The sequence below is a fragment of the Melozone crissalis genome, unplaced genomic scaffold (assembly GCF_028551555.1).
Source record: "Melozone crissalis strain CALT ecotype California unplaced genomic scaffold, PUWL_Pcris_2 ptg000019l_1, whole genome shotgun sequence".
NCBI classification, from domain to species: Eukaryota; Metazoa; Chordata; class Aves; order Passeriformes; family Passerellidae; genus Melozone; species Melozone crissalis.
The window spans coordinates 29,808,522-29,832,174 of record NW_026535797.1 but is presented as its reverse complement, the minus strand read 5'-3'; the positions used below and the strand labels follow the sequence as shown (position 1 = coordinate 29,832,174).

Genomic DNA, 23,653 nt, shown 5'->3' with positions numbered 1-23,653 from the left:
TTGAACACTTTGCAGTATAATTTCCAGAAGGATAAAAGTTATTTCAATGAAAACAGCATGTACCAACCTGTTTGGTGCTGCAAGGGAGGTGGAATATTAAAAGTATTCAGCCTTTTTTCAGGTAGTAGTCTGCAGCTGTTTTACAGGGTCCCATCTGACCTTAAAATAGGTTAAAGTTTCCTTAAAGCTGATGATTCCACCTTACTGAAGGTAGATAGAAAAAGGAATATTATCAAACTGGTTTTCTTTTTACATGTTACTGTACTTGTTTATCTTATGATGTTTTATTTTTCTTATTCTAAATGAGGAACATAGGTGAGTCAGTTTTGTTTTCACTTGCCCTTCAATGCTTACATGTTTGTGGGAGCCTTTTTTATCTGGTGTAGAACTGGATTCACTGTGATGACTTTGGCTACATTCAGCAGCCTCTGATTTCCTTGTTTATGTACTGGTTTGCTTTGAAAAGATGTGTCAGAAATTTTTGTCTCTCCTCTTCACACCCACGCTCCCCACACAGGTCTTCATTGCATGATCTAGCCAGTTTATAGGAGACATGAATTTGCATGGAATTACTTTTGGGGAAGTTTGCCTGAACTATATATGGTTCTATAAAAACCCACAGCTGCACATCCGTTACCACTGCATACAGATGGGATTGGGAGTTTGGCTCAGTCCCCTCATTCTGTAAAGCTGTGCCTGAAATAGGTGTGCCTATTCAGCTCACTTAATTTGTATGCTGGGAAGGGCTGTGTTTTCTCAGTGCTTGAGTGTGAACTACAGATGCACGTAACTTGAGCAGCTGAAACTTACCTGCATTTAATACTTGCCATCTTCCTGTTTATTGAGAGGAAGTAAGAAGTGACTAGTAAAATCTAAGGAAAGACCTTAGAAACTTGAAAGAAGTATTTGAGGGATTCATGTGGCAGTGGTGCCTTAGATGAGGATTCATATTACCTTTACATGCAGATATATTCAGGAATCATCAAAGCTACAACAATGTTCATTTTGCTGCCACTGGCACTCATACCCACGCAGTAGGAAGGAGGCTTTTGCATTTTAGCATACTGATTGAATGGCACTGCTTGCAGGGAGAGTCAACAGGAGGGAGGAGAACATGAATGTATGTGAGTTTGTGACTCCTGGTGCTGTTTAGTTGTTGCCTTCTCCTCCTTTTTAGGGGCACTCCAATCTGAATATCTGTCTTCCATCTTTTGAAATCATACATGAAGTCAAGTCTGTGTTTTCAAATGAGTTGCCACAACATCAAGAGAGGCACCAAGCTGCAAGACTGCCCTTGGTCCTGCTTATCCCAGGATAAGCAGCAGCTTATCCTGCCTGGTTTGCAGTCAGCTTCCAGCCTTCCTTCAGGCTCTCCAAACTCATTATTGTCCTGATGGGAAACCCCTGGCTGGAGCTGACTCTGGAAAGTTGTTGATCTTTCCTCTTCTCTACCCATACTGTTGCATGCTCTTATGGGAAAATAGAGACTAAAGGGTTCTCTTATGGGTTGATTTGCACCATTTAGTCCATACATGGTGAGAGTTCTCAGATGTCAAATGGCTGTGAGCATATTTTCCCAGAGACAGGAGAAGATGGGCTGTGGGGAGAAGTGTCAGCAGGAGATATGGCTGGAACTTCAGCCATTTTGAATTTTCTTCCAAAAGAGTGACTTCAGTTAGTTAGGAGGATAAAGAAAATATAACTATCACCTCTTGAGAGGAAAAGCTGGGAGGATTTACCTTCCAGCCAAGTGACTCTTTACTGTGCTTATTTTGAAAGGGAAGAGGAACATACTGAGTTTCCAGTGCCTCTTCTTCAGAGGTCAGAAGTCTGAGTTGTAACATTCATGAGAATAAACTGGAACCTTTTAACAAAGCCATTTCACTCCTGCTCCTCATGTGAGCAGCCACAGTGTAGCAGCACCTCTGTCTACAGCCCTGGGGCTGTCAGGATGAGGATTCCGTAGCTTTAAGATCAAAATACATTGCAGATGGTAATTTAGTGTTAAAGCTAAGATATTTCTGGGGGGAGCACTTTCTAACATGGCTGATAGTAAAGCCCAAGTAATGGAAGAGAAGAATCCAGAGCTCATCCCGTTTCAGTTTTAGTTTATTTGAAAACGTTGCTTGTTCCCATGTTCTGGCCAGGTAATGCTATCACATAATCCAAAATGGATTTGGGATCAAAAGGAAGGGACAGCACAAGCAGAGAAGTTTCCACACAACATCTGGCCATAGAAACAAATCAATTGCACAAGGCTCACAGTCCTTCCGTCACTGGTCTTTCTGGAAATTAAAATATCAATATGAATGATGATAGGTTTTTGCAAAATCACGTGTCCACTGAAGTTTCAATTAGCAGAACAATTGCCAAGTGCTGGTTGGAATGAAGCATTGGAAAGACAGAACCTCAGAAGGTATTTATGGTCCTTTCAACTCAAATTCAATTTCATTTCAAATTACAATTCAATTTCAAATGTCCTTTAGGCATTTTCTGTATTCAGATAAGAATTTTTAAATCATGAAGAAATTACCATTACATTTCCTATGTAGTATCCATACTAATATAACTTGGAATTATTTAATTTTCTTGAGTAAAATCTCAAATTCATGTCAGTTCCTATAGCCAGGGACTTCAATGCACACTCAAAGAGAATTTGCTATGTTGCTTCTGGTTCTTACTGGCATGGGCTGCTCGGTATTTGCTGTCACATATCAACAATCTTAACATATGATTTTTAAGGACCACTATATTTGGGGCACTTTTTTACATGTGATAATGCAATGACTCAGAAGGAACACAAAAGAAGAATATACTGAAAAGTACCCAGACTGTGAAGCATACAGTACACAGCAGTTCTTTCAAAAGGAGGAAATCCAAAACAAGAGGAAGGGAATAAAATGTCAGTTTGGGCAATAAAAGGTATTTTATTCTCTGTTTACTATTACACAATGGTAATAAATTCAAACCAACAGGGAAACCTTAGCCTGGATTCAGAGGAATACTGACAAAACTTAGTAGAATGCTACAAACTTTTCTGTAGCTTGAGTGTAGTCATTTCTATTCCCTGACAAAATTTGGCTCTGCAGCTTTTCACATTGATGTCATATATTAAATGATTCCATATATTAAATTCCCTTCTGCTCAGGGTACCTGCATCCCAAGTATCGCACAGGGACACAGAAGACAGTTCAGACTTGTGTCTTTAATGTCATCTGAAAGTATATTGATTTTATTGGGTGCTTAGGGACAATTCTATTCCTTCACACTCTTTCCTCTTTTTTCTGATATTCATGTGAGCAGTTCATTTTGATGTTTGCATTACGTGTAAAGGTCTGGGGGATCAGCTATTGCCGTCCTGGGAGAATGACTGAGGCTGGAGGCTTCTGCTGGGTAGGACTCTGAATGGGGGGGATGAATGAGGCTTTCAAAGTTACTGGAGAGGGGCTCACTTAAGCCAACAGCCTTTCTATATGATAAAGAGAAGCCACAATCTACAGGAAAGGGACAAACTTAGAAGAAAAGTACAGAGCACTCATTAGTTCCTACATGGTAGTGAGATGAAAGAGCCTGGTTTTCTCCAGTGTTTTAGCTTTGCTGGTAACATGCAGTTTTCAGATTGCAGCCAAGCAATGCTCAAACTGGGAAGGAAAAATGATATTTTTCTGCACAGGCTGCACAGCTGTTCTGGAGTCCTTTGTCTCTTCTGCAGCAGATTGCATGTGACAAGGACAGATATCTGTTAGATGGGGTGAAAATCACCTGAGCATGAAAGCAAGGCAATTGTTTGTCTCTTGTTGCAGCCCTGCTCTTCTCTAAATGGTACTCACTATGGAAGTGTTAGGCAGTGTCTTGCTGCAGAAATGGGCCTCTATTTACATCTGGTATTTTGTGCCAAATGGTCTGTGTTAAAGCAATGTCTTGTGTAGTGCAAGCTGAGGTGAGTATGTTCTTCGAGGGACTATTTAAATTCTGTTGTTATAATGAATGCTACCCTTTGCAGTTGCTAAATCTGCAGTGTTCAGAGCAAGGTGCTGGACTGTCTTTAATACCACTTTGAAGGCCCTGCCTGTGAGCATGCAAGAAGGTTCTGTCAAATAATTTTATGCACAAAGGAGCTTCTTCTCAAAAGAAGGCTCTGAAGTCAATGACATGTTCTTATTCACAGGAGCTAAAAAGTGCAGTGAACTAAATATATGTATGCAGGTAGCAAACAAATAAACAAGGTGTGCTCTAGAAAATGTAACAGATACATATCCTTGGAAAAATTGGATAAATAAAAGGCACAGTCCTTGGGAAATACTGTGCTCCTGCCACTGCCACATGTGCAGTGAAACATAGATATATTTACTATTTGAAAGATAGGTAAGAGTCAATATGTAAAAAATTCCTGAAAACAGAGGTTTTCACATCCACATCTGTCTCTCGGGCAGTAGGTCTTGAAGGCTGTGTGACCAGGCACTTCTAGCTCCATCTGAGGCTGGGAACTGAAAGAACATGTGTTCACTAAAGGAGAAGAATGTACTGGGCCATGGTGTTTTCTATCTTTTCCTCAATTTTTTTTCCCCCAGATGGCTGCTAACTTTATATAATTTGCAGCCAAGGATCCTCCCACAAGGAGCAGGAACAGAGCCCAAACAGATCTCATCCAAATGGGGCTTGGTTCTGTCTCCAAACTGATTCATGCCTATGCTAAACTCAGGTGAGCCTTCCCAGCATGCAAAATTCCCCATGCAGTTTCTCTCCAAGGCTTTAATGAAAGCTGCAGTGCTACCTATGATTAGAGTCCCTTTGAAACATTTTATCCCAAACTCAGGCCATTTGGTTAGATCAGTAAATTTAGTTTAGAAATGCTCAGAGGTGAAACCACTAGCAACAAGAGAATGATTCATTCCTTACAAAAATCTGATCCTCAGAGGCATAGCCTGGAGAAGTTGTTTGCCATGGATGACTTTCTAGCCAGCTATTGAGATGACTGCCAGTAAAGTACACTTGGTGGCATGTAATGGATTGTAGAGGAATAAGAGATGGTGCTGAAGGCAATCTCACCCCTGAGGAGTTGCAGATGTACTAATTACCAAGGATTAGGAACAGGCCTGCCTTTAATAGGCCACAGCTGTGTCCAATTAAGGCTTACCTTTAATAGGGCACAGCTGTGTCCAATAAGGATGGGTGTTAGAAAAGGGTGGGTTAGCCGCTCCAGAGGGGAGTTGGAGACTGTGCTGGGAAGAGGAAGGGTCAGGTGGTTATGTAAGGGACAGTAGGGGTGTGTGCGTCCCATGAGGGACAGTAAGAGTCAGGCAGTTGAGCAAGGGACAGTAGGGGTGAGTATTTCCCATGAGGGACAGTAAGGGTCAGGTGGTTGTGCAGAAGAAGGACAAAAGGAGTCAGCGTTTTGAGGGAGCGGCCCATGAGGACTCCCAGAGAAGGTATGAAGGTTTTACAGTAAGATAACAATCCATTATGGGGCCAAAGATGTATGAAGCTTATTACTTCTAAAATTGTCTAAGAAGTTCTCCACCAACCTAGCAATGTTATGTCATAAGATAATTTGAAAGGAATGCCTAAAAAATTGTGTGGCTAAGGTGGTAATGAGAAAAACCTGTTCAGATTAGTAATGTGTGTACTGCCTGCATGAAAGCTGCCAGTGAGGTTCTGGGTGCTTCAGTGCCTGGTGGTGCCAAGTGGCTGTTTAAATCCATCCAGCAAGAGTGTGTTCTTGTCTGTGTAGCCACATGTGTGTGAGAAAGAGCCTGTCCCTCACAAAAGTGTGAGAGAGATGGACTTAGGGAGAGAGACTTTAGGCAAAGGGCAGATGAGGAACAACAGCTCACTTGCATCTTTCAAAGCTCCCTCCTGGGCTGGTGTTTTAAAGATGGAAGTTAATACACTTCTGCTGTATGGCAGAGTAGGGGTATTTTCAAAAAAATAAGACTCAGTTGTGAGTGTCCATGCTATGAACTAAACTAAGAAAAAATGGTCTTCCTGTTAGGTAGTGGCTTGCTTTTGCGGGTGTTTTCTCTCACAAAATATAATGCTTTATCCATGTAAGTAGATAAGGCATTATATTATACATATCTATGTAATGCAGAGATTGTTTATGGATAGGGAAGACATTCCTGAACAGAGAAGGATAAAAGAGAGCAGAGATTTTAACTTGTTGGTTAAAACAGACTTAGTGAACAAACACTGTTAGCAAAAAAGTATTTGGGGATTGTCTTGAACAGGTGTCCCTCTGTACCAGATTTGGATAGCTTCCCCTCTGGATCTGCATTCACTTTTTAAAGAACCTGTTATAAAATGCACTTGCTGTTTGTTGGTTTTTCTTAAAACATCCTGATTGCTTTTTGATGACACTGTACAACCACACAGTTAGAATCAAGTGCTAGAAATAGCTTCCTAGAACTCAAATTGATTTTTAGATAAGAAAGTAAACATGTGCATGTGTGCAAGTCATGCATGCATCCAGGCAGAACTAGTTATTTTTATTCTTCTAGATTAAATCGTCTGTAAAAACATGAGGTGCTATTTATTGTTACCATAATTTTAATTTAAAATTCTAACAGTGACATGAAGTGTTGTCTCAGCTCATTTAACAGGCTGTGAAATGGTTAGAGGGATGACAGAAATGTCTGACAAACCAACCTCAGGTAAAATGTAGTTACTCATATTTGCTACTCAACCCCTGATTTTCCATAATGATGAGTAAAAATGGGTCATTTTGTTAGGCAAAAAATATTATTAGCAAGAAGTGTTCCCATCTCACATTGAGGAGAGCACATGTATAGCCCAGTTTCATCCCTTCCCCATGGTTTGACTTTGAGGGGAGCTGGAGTAGGGGAAAAAAAATAGCTGGGCTGGTTTCCTTCAGTGCAGCTGGGGTAAGCTTGAAGAGAGGGTGTGCTGCCCATCACCTCAGCCATGGGTGTTCTTTGCAGCAAACTTCTGCCCCTGGATCCTTCTACACCATGGAATGATATTCTAGTCCCTCCTACGTGTGAATGGATGATTTCCATCCAGCACCCCAGTGATTCCACAAAAAAGCATGGCCTGTATAAAAGATGGAGTCTGGCTCTGGGCTGACATCCCTGCTGGGGTCCCAGTATTGGCTGTGATGTGACAAGTACTTCTTGTTGTATTGTGGCTCTTCTGAGGTTTCAAGGAGGCAAGTTATTCCACAGTGGTATTGCACTCTGAGGGCCAGAGGAGGTGACTGGATTTAGGGAGAAGTGGAGTAGAGGCACAGCAACTAGGGATGCTGAGAATAGAAACATTATCTGGCAGTTCTAAAAACTTCAATCCTTTTATTCCTATGGATGTATTTTTTTAATCTAAGCCCTTGAGTGGATGAACTGTTCAATATTTATTCAGTATCTATTTCTGTAAGAAACAGGACATAATTTGCAAGCCAGATTTTCCTTAAGGACCAGAGGCTTAAAACCTCTAATAGAAATTTCCAGCTAGAAATCATTACTATGTTGCACATATCAATAAATATATTGGAAGCAATAAGACTTTTTTTTCTGTCCTGTTTTCATAAAATAATATTTACGTTAATATTTCTTGCTTTAGCTCACTCTTTCTTGGCCTGATCTGTGTGACAAATGCCCATTTATGCAGCTGGAACCCAACTCAGGACAGAAAAATGCAGAAAAACTACACCTTTGTGGCAAGGCAGGAAAAACTAAGTAGCTGCAGATGGTTGTAGCCCCAAGTGTGACAGGGAAAATTATTGAGAAAAACCAATCTTGTATGAATGAGAAACATTTCTTATGGTAAAGTGAGAGTTTGCAGGAAGTACAGATCCCTGTCCCATGCTCCTTTGAATATCCTCCCTGAGACTGGATCCAAACAATCCAAATAGTGTGTGAAATGCAAAGTTAATTTATACTGGGCTACTGTGCCTCAGTTATTGTGCCAGCTGTCACCTCAAGATGTGCAGTGGTAAGGGCGAGTCACTATTTACTTCTGCTGCAGTGCAGGGGGAACTGGAGTGCAGGTGCCTGCACAGAGGGCAGCTGATGTTGCTTGGTCTCCAGAGCACATTGCTTTGCTGCTTTTCTCCCCCTAGATACCTATATTCCAGTACTTGGAAAAATCAGACCCAACTACAAACTCACTTCAGATGGAGATTGTTTCCAAGTACTGTGTTCTGCAGAGATATTCTGCATCGTTTGGGAAAAAGAGGGACCATCTGTAAATACTTGGCCTGGATCTACCTTCAGGGAAAGAAAGCCAGTCCCAAGAGCTAACTGGAGAATTGCTCCTTTTGCCTAGGTGGCTGCTATCAGAAGTGGGTTTACACCTGCTCTCACAGCAATAGGTGGAGTCCTCTGTCTCTCAAAAGGAAGATGATTTTCTGACATTATTTTCTCATGTCGGAGTTTATTGTTAGATTTTTTTATATTCTCAGTGCATATAATCACCTTTTCAGGTTCAAAGTGGCAATCCATTAAATGATCCTGTGACTTCTCACTTGCCTGTGCAAGATCAGTTGAGAAAATCCTAACAGGCCTAACCCTGAAACCAGCACACTGAGTGCCCAGTTAGATTGTCCCATGACACAAACTGAATTCACCAGCACAATGCCTAGCAAACATTTGATGCAGCTGTCTCAGATGGGTATTTTATACACCAAATGCTACCTGCAGTAAATGCCCAAGAAATCAAACCAGGACTCTGTAACCAACAGAGGAATCCTGGTAAAAGGCATGGTAAGGAAGTGTAGAATCTCCAGGATATCCTCCTTGTATGGAATGTCCCCATAATATGGAGCTGAAAGGACCTCTCTGGGTTTAAGCAGCAGTGTTATTTTTGTGTGACCATTTCTCTGTGTGTATAAATGTCCCTCTATAAGCAATGGAGTCAAGCAGCCAATTTTGGTCACCTTTGATTTTGAAAGGAATTAAAGATGACTTCATTCTTTCAACTGCTGTAAAGATAAAAAGTGGAATAGAAAAGACAGACCATGTAGATTTCTAAACTTAGGAAAAGGCTGCAAAACTTATGCCTTGTTAGACCCTGTGTGTCCACATTGTCTTCTCAGCTGAAGAAAGGCTTCTAGTGAAGCTCTCAGCCACCTGTGAGGATCCTTGTCCAACAGGATACTTCTGATGGGCTTGAATCTGTGCCTGTGTGGGAGCCACATGTGAATTGGCTTCAAAGCCGATGTCCCTGGTCTCCCAAGCAGAATGCATGTGACTGGTATACCTTGGTTAGTCACTCATCCACTGTCCTGGGTTTGGGCAACTTTAGGATTTAGAGGATGATCAAACTGCAGTTTCAAGTCATGCAATGTTTAGTTTGATGGTTTTCAGGTTTGATCTCAGGAACTGTTTTCTGAATTAACATGGGGATGGATTTTATGTAACTTACTATTTCTGTTATAAAATGTATTTTGAGTACATTTATCTCTCATGGTGATTCAAAAAGGTTACATTAATTTAATCTAAAGGCATTTCAATATAGGACTGACATCAGAAATACTAGGAGGAGTCAGTTTCTGGCATCTGGAAAAAGGAAAAATAATTCCTTGTGTGTTCTCAACCTTTACAGTTTCTTTTAGAAATTCTACAGGAACATGAAATGATCAACAAAATAGTTTATTGAAGCACCTTGGTATCTATGTTTAGTTGATGGCATCATACAGAGATGTGATCCTGGTGCCATTGGGAGCATTATAGCAGTTGGAGGAGAGCTGCAGAACATTTAAAAAAAAACTTGAGCAGAAGATGAAGAAGCTCTCAGGATAAAATTAATCTGAGAACACCTGAAATAGCAAGAGTTTATTCTCAGCTGTTCTGGCTGCTCTATCTAATTATGGCAGGAAGATAAGGGTGATGCATCCTAGCTGACTTGGGCACCTGCATGTTATAGGATGACATCTTCAACAACTGGGTCCATGACTACCTTAGAGAAGGAACCTGTTTCACACTGCTCAGCTAAGAAAGAGCCTATAAAGTTTTCTCTTACCATAACTTTCACCATGATAGGGTTAAGCTTTAGCTCATTGTCAGACAGATGATTAATTTTTACCTCATCCAATCAAAACTGAGCCTGAAGAGCATTACAATAAGGTACTTACCCATATTTTTGTTTTGTAGGACTACATGTTGCCTTTCTGCCCAGCTAAGAGATGGAGAGACTTTCAACTGACCTCAGCAGGCTGAAATGAAGAAATGAGTCACTGAGCTCCAGTAAGTGGTCAGGTAAACACCCTAAATTCCAGTCTCTGCCCATCTCACCAATCTACAGTGGTCACACACCATGGCCATCAAAGCCAGTGGCAATCAATGGGAACAGTTTGCTCTTCAGCTTAAAATTAAATAAGTAGTCAGTTATAAAAAGCCTTTGCAATTCTTTCCCATGTGTCCAGTACAAATCTTCATAGATTTCCATTTAGGATGAATCTGAAGAGGAATTGAATGCATTTCTACTGGCACACTCTGAATTCAAGGAGTAGGTGTAGCAAGCTGTGGGAACTAAGAAATTAAGAAAAATACTGCAGTGCTGTCAAGAGTAGGTGTAGACATTTTGTACCTGCTAAACCAAAATGATGGGCCTAACATTTAAAATAATATGCTGATCTAACACTTGAGCAGAACAGTGATTTGGATAGACAATGATCTTTTCTCTGCTATCCAGTTTCCCTAATACTAGAAGGAAGCCAAATGCTTTGCAATGCAAATCAAATGCCAAATAAAAGGATGGTGTGATTCATCTGAAAAAAAATGTTTCACTTAAGAAACCCCAGAAGGCAGGATATAGATCCCCTGTTTAATTCATCCTACTCCCTTCTGACTTCTCTGCACTAGCAGCAGTGACTGTGCAGGATTTTCCTTGTTTTGTAGGTTGCGCCTTTGGGTTTCTCTGCCATTCAGTGGAGGCTTGTCTGGTGAAAAAAACATGGTTACAATGCTTCCTTCTTTTGTTGCTGTCTGCTGCATTTACACTTCAGTTAGGGAACAAGCAGAATAGTTAGTTACTAGTTGAATCCCAAATCTCTGGATAATGTAGATGGCATAAAGCCTTCTTCATTTCAAGTTAGTTTATGTGCTGTAACAGCAGCAGAACAGCTTTGTTGGAGCTAGACATAATGTGTGGAAAGAACATCTCACCTCATTCTAAACCTGTAGAAATGCCTTTTAAAGCCTCAATTTTTTAATTAAGCATCTGACTGAATTAGATCTACTGAATTGAGGCCTGATTTTATAATGAAAACACCGAACATCTCTAGAAAGTGAATGCAATGGAGGACCAAAACAGAAACAGGTGCAAGAATGTGAGAAGCCAGACTTTGCAGAGCATGTTCCTAATGTACTGGAAAATTGCACATTTGAACCAGCTGAAGAGCAGGTATGCACTGAGCTTGAGAGGATACCATTCATGCTGCTTAGGGCTGAGTCCTGCACATGTAACTGCCACTGGTGTAAGGGCTCCAGCTCAAGTCAGTGTCTGTAGGAGCATGTAAGGGCTGCAGGCACGGGCTCTTTATGGTACTAGAAGTCACGTTTTGGGACTTTATTAAGACTCAGATTTGCTGAACAGACTGTACTGTAAAACCATGCTAATTAGCATCTAAAATTCTTGGACAACTGCCACAGATTCCTGGGAGATGTCTACACCACTAGCAAAATGGTTTTAGAGTTGCTGATTGCCTGAAATAATTTGGGGCATAACTTGTCCTTTTGCAGTGATTTTTACTGTATCTTTGTAGTTATTCTGGCTTTTGACAAGCCCTGAGAGCTGTTCTCAGGGGTCTTGGAGGAAGTACTTCTGCAGAGATTGAACCAGTGGGTTTGTTCTAGAGTCTAACCTGAACTGCTTGAGATGATGCTGGATGGAAGTGTGTCAGTGTGTCTTTTTCACAGGTTGTATCAATTTTCTGTGCTAGGGCACTATTTGGTGAGTTGGTAAAGGGATGAGTTACAGTAATTAATTCCTTATTTGTTTGTCTCTGCAGTAAGGTTATAATTTCCAGCTGCTCCCACAATTTGCATCAAACTCATCAAAGAGTTTCAGCCATTCAGTCAAGGCTGTATGGGTCATCTTGGGTCAAGCAGTGATTCAATGATAATATGGTTCAGTCAGCCTGAGACTTTCACGTGTTTGGTTCAATTCCACTCCATGACATGTTACTGTTTCTAGTTTACTTCTGTAACCTAGAAAATGACCTGTAGATTTTTGAGGCTCAAATCCTATCCCTGAGTGATTCAGGAGAGGCCAGACCCCACTTTAAGAGACATGCCATACTGTAAAGCAAAAGGGCACTCTGATCTGTCATCTCATGTTCTCCCCTCATTTGATGGATTCCTTTTGCTGTATCCAAAGTCCTGAACTCTGCTGCAGAGACAGGAGCCCAGGGCTTATCCTGGGTGCATGAAAGCACCAGGATTAGGTGGAGACTTCCCTTTAAACCTCCCTTAAGCTCACTCTTAACTATGTTGGCTGTCCATATGCAGCTGTAAGTATCATACCTTGATTAAGCAAAAGCCTTTTGGCTCCCTGATGGGATTTCTCCTCTGAATGAACTGGACAAAGACTTTTTGGAAAAGTCACAGTACCTAAAGATATATAACCTGGGGTAGTGTAATGAAGCAGAGCAATGCAGACTCCCCAGGCAGGTGCAAGAGAGCCCTTTATTGCAAAAACCAGGCCTTTTAAAGCAGTTAGGCCTTTATCAGTTACATTCTAATTAAGAACAACAAATGTAACCAACAACCATAAACCACAATATGAACACATAATGGTTATATAATTTGGTTTTCTACCTCTAATTCAGCTGAGTCACTTTCCCATAGTCTTTTTCTGTTCTGTTTCTGAAGTAACAGGCCTGAGCCATGATTTTACAAGGGTAACAAGGCCCTTCCTTATTTTGTAAGGTTTTGCCTATATGCAACAGGGTAGGGCTTCCCAGTTGTGGCAGGTGCCCTGCCAGAGGTAATGCAGAGGATTTCACGATGGCATGAAGGTATTTAATGAATATTTGAATGCCTCTCCTTGCCCTAAGAAACATGGCCCAAGATGGAGACAGGAACTTCAGAACAGCTGCCTCTGCCATCTCTGCCTCCAGGTGAAATGAGCACTCTGGAGAGAAGCAGAGCTCCCTGTCCCCTGCCTTGCCCCAAGGAATGTATACTTTTGGTCCAGAAGTTCATGATTTTCCTCAAAGGCTAGCCCACTGTGTTTGTGCCCCAATTGTAAATGTCAGGGGTCCAGCTGAAGTGCTGACCACCTATGTGAAATCCCAATGAAGCAGTAAGGCTTTAAAAAATTTCCCTTCCTAACTGCATTTTCTTATATTTTAAATAAGCATATGTTAGCCTGGAGACTTCTGTCTTCTGTAGAAAGCTGTTAGCAACACTGTATATCTCACTCATTCCAGCACATTTTACTTCCCACAAATGTTGACAACCCTGTGCAAAGCAATGAGGATCTGTGCTTCTGACCATCACCTGTCAAGGAGGAATTCAGAGAGGAAAGCCAAGAAATCAGGGATGAGGAATGGATGGGAGACACTATTTGGCTCATTTTTTTTCATCTGCTGAAGACAAACAGAGCTGCAAAACTGGCAGCGGAAGAGAGAGATGTTACTCCCATTCCTCTCCAGTCAATCTAGTGAATAATTAATGCACTTTAACTCAGTATATAACAGTATACTTTTAGCAACACGTGCTACTACTGCAGCTATTGAAGTACCATAATATTAAAGATGCATAATTGGATGAACTGCAGGAACCCAAGAACACGGTGAAAAATTCATGGCATGCTTTGGGGCAGCAGTGATTGCTGCCGTGAGCCGTTCCCCGTAAGGGCACTCAGCAGAAAGAGGCGGCACCGGCCTGTTTTAGGAAAGTAAATTAACGGAGAAGAAGGAAGCCAAGACGGGCACTGTCCTGGCCTTTATTCTGGCACTGGCTGTTGTGGCTAAACACGAGGGGGTTAGCGCTGCCGTCAGCTGCAGTCGGCAGCCCTGCGGCTTTCCCAGCGAGCCCGGCCGGCCGCTGTGCCGCGGGGCGCTGCTGGGCCCGGGGGCGGGGCGGCCGCGGCCGTTGTGGGGCGGGAGGTTTGAACGGCGGCGCCGCCGAGGAGGATGAGGATGATGAGGCGGCAGCAGCCCGGCGGGCCGGGCGCCGCGGGGCCGGTGAGTGCTGGGGCCGCCAGGGCAAGGCAGACCCGAGCCGGGCCACACTCTCGCGTGCCGTGGGGGCGGTGTGGCGGGCGGTGCCCGGTTGCGGGCGGCCCGGGGGGCGGGAGCTGCGCTGTCTCCGAGCTCGGGTCTGTGGGGGCCGCGGGCTGCCCGCGCCCCGTGGGAGCTGAGGGGGCTCTCCTGAGGGGGGACGCGGCAGAGCGGCTGCTCTGGGCCGGGCCGAGCTGGGCCCCCGCTCACGCTGTCCTCCGGAGGCTCTCGGAGCTCCTCCCTTGCCCCTCTTTAATCTTTCTTGGTTTTCCGATTCATGAGGGGTTTTCTTACACTTCGAGTTGCTTAAAAACCCGAATAACTTGAGCTCGGGAGTGTCTGTGAATCTGTGGTTTTCAATTGCAGCAAATGCTCTTTCTCTGTCTACCTGCAAAATGCCCAAGCTGGTGTCTTGACTGTTTTGCCCCTGTTTTAGAAGAGTACCCACTGCCTAGCTACTTGCTTACTTTAAAAAGATATACTATACTTATGGGGTTTAGATTTGTGGGGTTTAGGTTTGTAGGGTTTAGATGTAAACCACTGTGGCAGTAAATCAGAAGTGTACCTTGGAATAAGAATCTGAAAGCCTGTGATGAAGTTACCAATTAAATGAAGTAAATTTTCTACCTTCAGCAGTATCTGTATAATTTTTTTCAGCTGTTGTTATTTTTGTTTGTTTTGTGACTGCGTTACCTTTCTAATACTAGAAATTTCTTATACTGAGTATACTTAGGTGGGGAATACAAAGACTTTTTAGAAGCATTGCTGAGGCAGCTCCTGAGTGTGGGGCTGAAAATCCCACAGCCGTTAATGACCTGGTCTGGGTTGTGCTGCCGGTGGGGGGGGAAGGATGACCCTCACAAGGGAACGGTGTGTCAGTAGACAGCATATGGCAATACAGTGCTGTGTCATTCCTCTGAGTCCAGATGGTGTGCCTGTATTTTTAGACAGAATGGGGGGGGAAAAAAAGCTAACCAATCTCTTTTGGTAGGCACAAAGAACTTTATACATTCCCAAATCAGGCTGCTAAATCCTTCCTTCAAATGAGATTTAAATAGTGTTGTTATTTAAGCTATGGCCCAACAGCCATCTACTGCTGGTCTGGAATATTTTATGTGAACCTGGCTGAGATGTAGTGTGATCTGAATGCTTTGTGCAGTTCTTGAAAGCCAGTATGGGTACATGCAGATGCCCCAAATAGGAATGTTTATTTCCTCACTGTAGATAGATGTGGAGAGGAGCCAGGGCAGTGCTGAGGCCTGCTGTCTTGGGAATTATTAGGGGGAAGTAGGATCTCATTCTTTGGAGCTTTGTAGCAGCTGATTTATTAGTTTAGGTTCAGAGAATAAGTAATTATTTCTTAGGGACAGGTATGGGCCTTGCTTAGGTTTTCATAGCCGTGTAAAATTTGACTCGGAAGAAAAGAAGATGGATGAAAGCTATTTACTGGTCTCCTCTTTTTTTTTGGTTTTCTTTTCTGGGATGAGTCCTAAGAAAAAGTGTCAATAAAGATGCAGATGCTGAGAATGCAGAGATGTTGTTGCCCTGCTTTATCTCCTTCTGGCTGTGATTGAAACTTTAAAAAGCAAACCTGTGAGGGTTAAAAATGGGATAGTCTATGGTGCCATACGGGGTCCCAGGCTTTCATATATCAGCTGTAGAGAGTACCAGCAGAACTTCAATGGAAAATGTCCCTGTGAGCTTTGGGAGCCATTTCCCACCAAACAACCATGAACTTGTTAATTCCAGAGGTAGTAGAGGCACTCTTGTTTAGTAATGGGAAAGCGTCGCTCTTCACTGGCCTGCAAAGTATTTGCAATGTAACCCTGCAATACCATGACAACATTCTGTTACTCACTCTGTTATTGTGTTAGAAATACCCTGGTTTGGCCAGGGACAGCCACAACACGAGGTCATGTGTATCAGCCATCAGTGGCATCTGTGGGCCTTTGGGAAACAGCACTCTGTGGTCCTTCACCTTCATTATTTCCTGGCCTGCTGTAGATTGACCTCTTTGAAGTCACAAGTGAGGAATAATGCACATTTATTAATGTTTTCTCTGAAAGCAGGCAGGAAAAAGTTGACTTCTCAGCAGTTTTTATAAAACCTTAAAAACCCCCACTCCTTCAAAATACAGCGATGGTGAATTCCAGTGACTTGCCAGCCATGTTTAGTTTACTTCATATTTTCAATGAAAAGTGTGCCTGACATGATGCCTGTATAGTCTTGAAGCCACCACAGCTGTTTTCAGTTCAGGGCCTGATGCAGTTGAGTATTGGGATCAGTCTCTGGATTTTTTTTTCCCTTTTGCTGTTACCTGAATTTCATATCAACCATAACTGAAAAAAACAGATTCTCTTTACTTTTTAAAAGACAGTTGAAGAAGTGATGAGACTGAATTTCTGATTTAAAATATTTCAGACATTTTCTTCCGTTTAAAATTTATTTTAGTAGAGGTCACTGTTAAAAGTGGGTTGTTAATTTATAAGCTTTGTTCAGTTAGCCCTCTCTAGGACCATATGTTATTATTCTATGAATGACACATGGAGGCACATAAAATTTTAGTAACTTTCAGATGGTACAGTGAGTTAATCTTGGATTGCAATTTGCATGTATAATGGATATAGTAAATCTGTTTTGTCCCGTGTTTTACTCATTTGTTCCTGAAGAGAGAACCACCATTCTGCATTCAGTAACCATTGCAATTGCTGTGCATAATTAAAACCTAGAGTTCTCTATCCCAGCTGCAGAGGATGTAAAAAATTGAGAGCACTCTTAGTTAATTTTAGTTTAATCTTTGGTTTTTTTGCATCTCTAGGAATGTGACATCCAAGAGAAGATGAACTTTGAGCTCTGCATGCGGGAGGGGATCTGCAGGCTGCTGGCAGTGAGCACGCAGAGGGAGCAGCTCCTGCACGCTGTGAAGAACCTGCTGGTGTGCAACGCTCGCATCCGGGCCTACAGGGCACAGCTGCAGGCCCCAGGGGAGCAGCAGTGAGTAACAGCTCAAATTCATGGGAGCAGAAGCCAGCAGGCATTCACTTACAGTCTGTCTAGGAATGTGGATTGAAATCCTTCCTTATCTCCTAAACATAAATTACTTCTGCCTTAAAGCATTACGTTATAAAATAATTCCATTATCTTCTCTTTGCTTTAGAAAATTAAATACAAGTCATATTTTCCTGGCTAGATTTTATTTTTGACATTAATTTAGTATCAAGTAACACAAATATTTTCTTGATTGTCCTTAGCATACAAAAAGGTGCCTAGCCAAGTCAAAACAAAACTATCCAAGACAGAACACAGCTATTTATATTTTTCATTCTTTCTATGGTTATCAAGGGTCCTTTAATAATGGCCCCATCACAGTTAATTGGTACCCTCTGCTGGCCGTTTATGCTAACTACAGCGAAGTGATAAATGTAACACTCAGTGGGAAGAAAAGTAGCTGAAAATATTCTCACCTTTTAACTCTTGAAGGAGCTAAAGTATGTGTGTTTTATTTGAATAATGTTACAAAGTTTTGGTCTAAATGGAATTTATTTGGGGTGCAATGCTGTGAATCGTGGTGCAGAGGCACTGTTGCTCTCAGGTTAGTAATTTATTCAAATATTATATTGCAGTTTAGTGTAAATACGTACTCTGTGAGTACATGCTTGGCTCCAGTTCATTGTGTCTGTAGGAGCAGTTCCACTACTTTTCAGTTTGAGAAATGTTCCCCTATAGGAGAAATGTGTTGGAGGAAAGAGCAGTGTTTTCTGTCCACTATTCTGAAGCTGCTTTTGAAAACTGGCATATGATACATGTGGTATTCTGTAATTATTGCATTTATATTGCTTTTTCTGAATAAAATAAGGAGTTTTGCAGTGAATCATCTTTTATTTATGTATTTAGTGATGGAATAATATCAAGTGTGTATATGTGCTGATTTACTCGACTCCTTGTCTTTGATATCAGCCAGTGAGCACAGAATGGTGGTGGCACATGTCCAGACCAGGGCAGGGACATTTGGAGATGTATCTGAACAGTTGCATTGTGTACTTGGTGTGTGACTGCCATGCATTGCTTGGATTTCTATCTTCAGGGGCATTGAGATGTCCATGGAGGTCATTAGAGGAGATGCATGCTACAGAGCTATGTCTCTATCATTTAGATTATATATTTGGTACTTGATAGTCCATTTGGAGTTCTTATTCTTTTGATATTTGCTTCAGACTGGAATTTGTTTAAGGCTTAATCATTGCAGAGAGAAAATTCTAGGATGTATCATCTGTGAGTTCTGAAGTCACAGATGGTGGCCTCTGGAAGTCATGATACTGCTAGCAGCTAGAAATTTTCATTTTATTAATAGAGGAGGAGGCAATTCTTTAAACAATAACAGAACCAATAAATTAAGTTGCATCCTCATTGACACATACAGAAGGCAAAAATTGATAATATGTTAGATCCTGTTGCAGTTGGAAAAGACAAGGAAGATGTGTGTGTGACTTTACTTTGGAGTAAAGTCTTCTAGGGAATTTTAAAAAATGGTGGTGTACCTTCCTCCCAGATTATGCTTAAGAAATTAATGACTCATATCTTAAACCAGAGATACCAAAATTAACTTTAAAGAAAAGCATTTGAAATGAGCTTTAATGTGAAAATCCTGACACTTCTTAGTGTTTAAAGGGTTGAGTTTTAGATATCTAAATGCACAGATCTAAATATCTTTTTTCTTTCTTCTTTTTTGAAGGTCTTCAGAAAATGGGACAAAAGACCGGACGGCTTGCAGAGCAAGGGTTGCTATATCAGGTAAGAGGCCGGGGAGTCATTTAATTACAGAAGCTAATTAGCTGGACAGTGTCTTCTAATACAAACTATACAGAAAATATGGTATTTTTAAAGTATAAATGTGGTTCAGAGGCATCACTGCAAGGGGACTTGTGCTTAAGTTACACATGGGCTGTTGAAGGTCCTGCCCTCTATTTCCATTTTACTCACAGGGCATTGCACAGAGGGAAATACTTCTTTTCTGTTTGCCATAAACACTGAATGCATTTCAAAGCTAAATCAGTGTGAGTGAGCTGAAAACTTTGTTTCTCCCCACAACAGCAGACTTTGAAGTGATAGTACAGGGATGTCTAACAAATTGAGAGCAGAATCATAACTAGTATGCAAATGTTATTTAGGCAATGCAGATTACATTACTACAGCAAAGGTGTAGCGCTGTGGCTTCAATGCAAGCTAGTAACAACATTTAACAGCCATTCCTCATGGGCTGTTTTCTAGCCTGTTGTCAAACTTCAGCACTGTGGATTTATTGTTTTGTTTGCCTGTGACAGTAGTGGATGTTACCACATTCAGCAGTCCTGTGGCTGTTCTGCCAGCTTTGCTAACACATCTGTTTGTGCTCCCTGACCTGCCTCATTAAGAACAAAATAGTGTAGAGCAGCTCACTACTGAAGCTGTTTCAGTTAATTCTGCATATTTTGGTATATCTTTAAGCAAGGTAACTCCTAGTAGGAGAACACTGATGAGCACATGGTTCAATAATGTTTTTGCCAGCACAGCTGTTTGCAGAATGTGTATCTGTCTTTCCTCCTTATGGCAGTTGGATGAAAGCATCTGTTTGCCTGTCTGTGCTGTGGCTGCACCTTTCTTCAAATTTGGAGAGCTATCTGCACTGAAGACTTTAGGGTCATATAATACACTTCTGCTTTCTATCTTTAGAAAATCAGAATTTTTTAAGAACTCTGTTTTCAGTATGGAAAACTTGCTCAGGATATGAAGGATTTTGCTCATTTCTTTTGATGGAATAAGACCATAGGAGATGAAATACACCACTTTGTATTTGGTGCTGTCTGTTCATGATTCTGCACTGTTACCAACACAGTGGCTCTCAAAACTGAAGGTTATGCCTCAGAAGTGTGGCATAGATCAGGGAGAAGAGGAGGAAGCACAAACTGCCTCTCTGTGCAGCCCAGCCTGGGGGTGCTGGCTGCTGCCATGCCTTGTCCCTATTCAGATACTGGTGTCAGGAAGCCTGGCCAGGTCCAGTTTACAGCAGGAAAGCCTAAATGTTGTTCTTGGCCTCTGCTGATTTGTTCTTTGTATAGGTCACCTCCTGATTTTCTACCCTCAGCAATCCATCCACTTATAAATTTATTAGAGTGTCACATAGTTAGTGCATGCCAGATGATGGCTACCAGAAAAGTAGGGCAATCGTGACCGAGTGCAGAAGTTTGGGAAGAGCTGTGCAGGACTGCTGCGGAATATGCTCCTACAGAAAGCAGCTATGTCAGATACTGTGTGGGAAGTGCATTCCTTAATCCACAGCTTTTCACACTTCTATCATTTTTACTTATCCCCCATATTTTTGAATAAATTATGTAATTTATGTTATTGTACCAATCAATTTTATTTTTGTCAGAAGACAATACATCAAAGTTGATGAAAAAGCATTATCATAATTTAAAGTAATTTTATAAAGGGATCATTTGGTTTAAATTTGATTAATTGTAGTATTTGAATGTATCCAGTTTGCATCCACACAGATTTACAGCTAATGGTAACTGAAATTAAGGTGTGTGAAAATTGATCTTTGTTTTTGATAAATGACAGCTCCTTCAGTCCAAGAATGAATTAAAAGCTGATTTACAAGTATCATGTTAAACTTGTTCCAGGATTGATTGTCTATACCCTGATGATTTTCTGACCAAGGTGTAAATTTTTCAGCCAGCAAGATATTGAAAGTGGCATACAGAAGTAATCCTTAATCTAGTGCTCTAATTGCTAACAAGGTCTATTGAGTGCATTAAAATTGTCATTCAGAGTTTGCTATGATTGAAGATAGAGAAAGCTTTTGTTTGTAACTGTTTTCACATATGAATGTAGATTTGAGACCTTTGTATTTTAGGAAAGAAATGTTCTGGGCTTTGTCTCTGACAAAGATGAATATATATATATCTTTTAAAAGTTTGAGAGACTTCTGTAATGATTTTAGTGAAACTATTTCTCTTTGTGTAAAACCCCTATTTTTAGAAATGCTTGCTATGCAAATGCATCTTTAGAAGTGAAAGGCAGTTTCAGATCATGGTGATGTATTGATTTTTAGGAAGTTAAGTCTAAAGCTGAATGCTGGTAGTTCACTTGAAAGTTTTTCATTTTCGTGAACACTTAAAAATAGATGAATTTGAAAGTTTCAATATTGAAATAGCTTCTATAATAAGATGTCTCATAATAAAAATTAACTGAAATTTGAATTTTTCAGTTACCTTCTGAGACAGAGTGACTAAATGTGATTTCACTTAAATTTTGTGTGTAAACCCCTGTAGGAATAGGTGACAATCTGATGCCAAAACACTGGCACCATTTTGCATCTTAGGATAATGAATGTGGATTTTTCCATCATTCTCATATGAAGACAACACTGGAGTCAGCAATGCTTCTTTATAACAATATTGAAGATTTTTGTCACAAGACAGCTGAGTTCATGCTGTTCACTGCTGCCATCATGTGTCACTTAATATATTGCATATACTTTTAAACAGCACCTTGTACTTCAGAAATCAGGCTTGGATTTATAAAGCCTTTACAGCATTTGTCTTTTAACAGGGGACTAATAAAAAACATTGTCTTCACCTGAGTCCTCTAAGCTGGAGGAAAATGTCACTTAGTACTATGTTGAGTTTAGTAGATAAATGGGAAAATTTAGTGAAGAAAATACTTTCCGAATATTAAAATGACAGGCATGATTTAAAATAATGGCTTTGTAATTGCCTCTCTACTGTGGTTCTGAAGTAGAAGGATATTTTTGTGTTAAAAGAAAAAAGATTTCTTAACTCTTTTTGCTGACTAAGACAATTCTCACTGGGAATGTGATTGCAAGTGGTATTTTCTCTGTGGTTAGCAAAACAAGACTGAAGTGTTGGCAGTATAAGTATCCCAGTCTTTTCATTAAAACAGGAAGGTTTTCCTCTTGCAGTGGGATGAGTGGTTTTCAGCACCAGGCAAGCAGGATTTTGGTTTACATCTATGCATAATAATGGGCTCAGAGAATACCTCTCAGAACTATGTTACACAGCTTCTCTGAAATGCTATTTCAGGTACTTTCAAAGGAGATTTAAAATATTCTTTATTCCAGCATAATTTCTAAACAGGAATGATGCTTCAAGTTCAACTAATTATTGCATTTTCTTTTGATGTGGATAATAATCTTGGAATAGTTATGCTGTTCTTTGGGTGGAAGGCCCTGTTACCACCAGAACATCAGAAAAAGCAACAACACACTTTGTGTAACTTGTTTTGATCACAGATCTGCAATATTGACTATAACTTAATCTCCCTTCCTTCTTTTTTCCCCCCTTCAGATATTCGAATACCATTAATGTGGAAAGGCTCTGACCATTTCAGCAAAAAAGAAAGTATGTAAGATGTAATTAATTACTCTGATAAGCAATGCTTATGTCTGTAAATTTAAACTGAATGAGGAAGTTCATTCTCATTTCAACCCCTTTTCTGACCTTTCGTTAGGTCTATATTTTATTCTTTGTTGTGTAAATGATTGTAATTTGAAGTTGCTGGTTGTAGCTAGCTGAGTTAGTTCAAAGTCCTGTGGTTCTGTGTTCAAACCCTACTCCAAAGAGTCCACCTGAGGAAGAATTCCAGAGGAAGCAACAGAAGAATGTTGTATTAAATGGTTAACTGAGAAACTTCTGATTAAACACATTGTTCTATGTCTTGTCTGCACTTGAGAGAGTATATTGGAGGCTGTTTCCAATGAGAAATTTAAATGAAACTTGACTGTTGGTGTTGAGGGTATTATTGGATAGCCTTCAAGTACATGCATTTTGCTGTGTCATGGAGATTAATCCTAAATCTGTTCCAGCTGTCACCTGGCATTGATTTCACTTTGATTTTCAATAGGTTCAGAGATGCAAAGCATGGCAAAATAGCCTAATCCTATGTAGCACATTCATAAAATGATACAGACTTTGGATCAGATGTTATTTTTTTGTGTAAAATCAATTTTACTACACAAAATTACATTTTTACTAATGTTTTGGAAGTTGCTAGCACACACTATACCAGATTAATCACCTTTTTTTTTTTCCCTCCTAATAGAGATAGGCATTTTTCCCCCTTTGTGTATATTGTATTACCTATAAAGGTCAATTATCATAAAATCCTATGATGAAAATCTGTGGTGGGGAGAATTTGAGGGCAATTCCTTAGAGGTCTGAGTGACCATTTTGGGTAGTTTTGTTACTGGCAGTGTTAGTTCTGTGACATGCCTTGTGGCTGATGAAGGTTCTCTGTGGCTCTCTCAGAATCGCAGCGCTACGCAGTGTTCTGTTTGTTCAGCATGGGAGCCGAGGTTTTTGATACTGAGGTGACTCTTGTGGATGAAGCAGTCACAGATATCTGTTTTGAAAATGTAACCATATTGTGAGTATCACTTACTTCTGTTGAATGAAGTACAAATATTGCTGTTTT

At 40.8% G+C, this 23,653-nt stretch overlaps 1 protein-coding gene across 1 annotated transcript in view; it reads left to right on the top strand.

Moving 5' to 3' along the window:
• RTKN2 (rhotekin 2) overlaps positions 1-23,653 on the top strand; it is a 47,789-nt gene that overhangs the window by 3,040 nt on the left and 21,096 nt on the right. Inside the window, exons 2-5 of the mRNA XM_054276535.1 lie at positions 16,998-17,173; positions 18,912-18,970; positions 22,528-22,581; positions 23,488-23,605. Coding sequence (XP_054132510.1) covers positions 17,019-17,173; positions 18,912-18,970; positions 22,528-22,581; positions 23,488-23,605 — 386 coding nt within the window. The 5' untranslated portion in view covers positions 16,998-17,018. The remainder of the gene's footprint in view (positions 1-16,997; positions 17,174-18,911; positions 18,971-22,527; positions 22,582-23,487; positions 23,606-23,653) is intronic.